The sequence below is a fragment of the Epinephelus moara genome, chromosome 18 (assembly GCF_006386435.1).
Source record: "Epinephelus moara isolate mb chromosome 18, YSFRI_EMoa_1.0, whole genome shotgun sequence".
Taxonomy (NCBI): domain Eukaryota; kingdom Metazoa; phylum Chordata; class Actinopteri; order Perciformes; family Serranidae; genus Epinephelus; species Epinephelus moara.
Window position 1 is genome coordinate 40,387,631 of NC_065523.1, and position 1,156 is coordinate 40,388,786.

Genomic DNA, 1,156 nt, shown 5'->3' on the forward strand with positions numbered 1-1,156 from the left:
TGTGAGGCAAATTGTGATTTGTGATATTGGGCTTTATAAATAAAATTGATTGATTGATTGATTGATTAGAGTTAATGGGCTGCTAATAGAGTAAATAATATGCTAACAGTGTTACCAGGATCCTAACAGTGTCCTGTTAGCACCATTAGCACTGTTAGCAGCTGACTCTGTCCTTGTGTTTGTCTCCACAGGGTTTCTTTGTCTCTGTTTTCTACTGTTTTCTCAACAGTGAGGTAAAATGATCTTCTGTCACCTGTCGTTCACACGGTTCAAAACTCAGGCACCTTTTGTTGATAATGAAACATATTTACACACACAGACCAATGACCTGTCTGTCTGTGTCTCTGTCTGTCTCTGCCTGTCTGTCCATCTGTCTGTCTGTGTACAGGTGCGCTCTGCGGTCAGGAAGCGTTGGATTCGTTGGCAGGACCGTCACTCCTTCCGGAGCCGGACAGTGCGCGCCACGTCACTGCCCACCTCACCAAGCAGAGTATCCTTCCACAGCATCAAACAGTCCTCCAACCTCTGACCTCTGACAGCGTTGAACTCACTCAACCTGTTATGTCACTCCACTATCAGGTCACAACAGCCAATCACAGTGCAGGACAGTTTGTGGAGCCAATCAGACTGTCTTGACTCTGGCCCCGCCTCTCTTCATGTGTTGACCAATCAGCTACTTCCACTGGATGATGGACTGGTTTCAGGCACCTGTCTATTATTAATAATATTTATGTATTTATTTATTTATTTTTTATTTATTGATCAGTGAACTGTAACTGTCTGTTAATATGATCACCAGCTTCCTCCTGTTTAACAGAGCTAACAACAAACACACACACAATCGTTCGCTTGCTGGTTGCTCGGTAACCGTCTGACCCACAGACTGTAAATAAAGATAGATGACGTGTCTCCGCCTCCTCCTTCAGCTAAAATATCCAGATACAGTCGATGTCGAGTTCACGCCCACATACACATTCAACCAATAACGGGCAGCACCATTGATGGCGAGCACACCGATTGGCTCACACAGCTGCCAGTCGTGACATCACTCCAACTTTTAACATCAGTCAGTCATTTAAAGTCAGTCTGTCGTCACTGACGTCCTGTTACTGTCGTCGCTGACGTCCTGTTACTGTCGTCACTAACGTCCTGTTAC

At 45.2% G+C, this 1,156-nt stretch overlaps 1 protein-coding gene across 3 annotated transcripts in view; it reads left to right on the forward strand.

Moving 5' to 3' along the window:
* Window positions 1-955, forward strand: part of crhr1 (corticotropin releasing hormone receptor 1) — a 60,374-nt gene extending 59,419 nt beyond the window's left edge. For 2 of the 3 annotated variants that reach the window (XM_050069799.1, XM_050069801.1), the window contains exons 13-14: window positions 192-233; window positions 389-955. In XM_050069799.1, the coding sequence (XP_049925756.1) occupies window positions 192-233; window positions 389-529 (183 nt within the window). In that variant the 3' untranslated portion in view covers window positions 530-955. The remainder of the gene's footprint in view (window positions 1-191; window positions 234-388) is intronic. The other variant, XM_050069800.1, reaches the window with a different exon arrangement.
* Window positions 956-1,156: the final 201 nt, after the last annotated feature.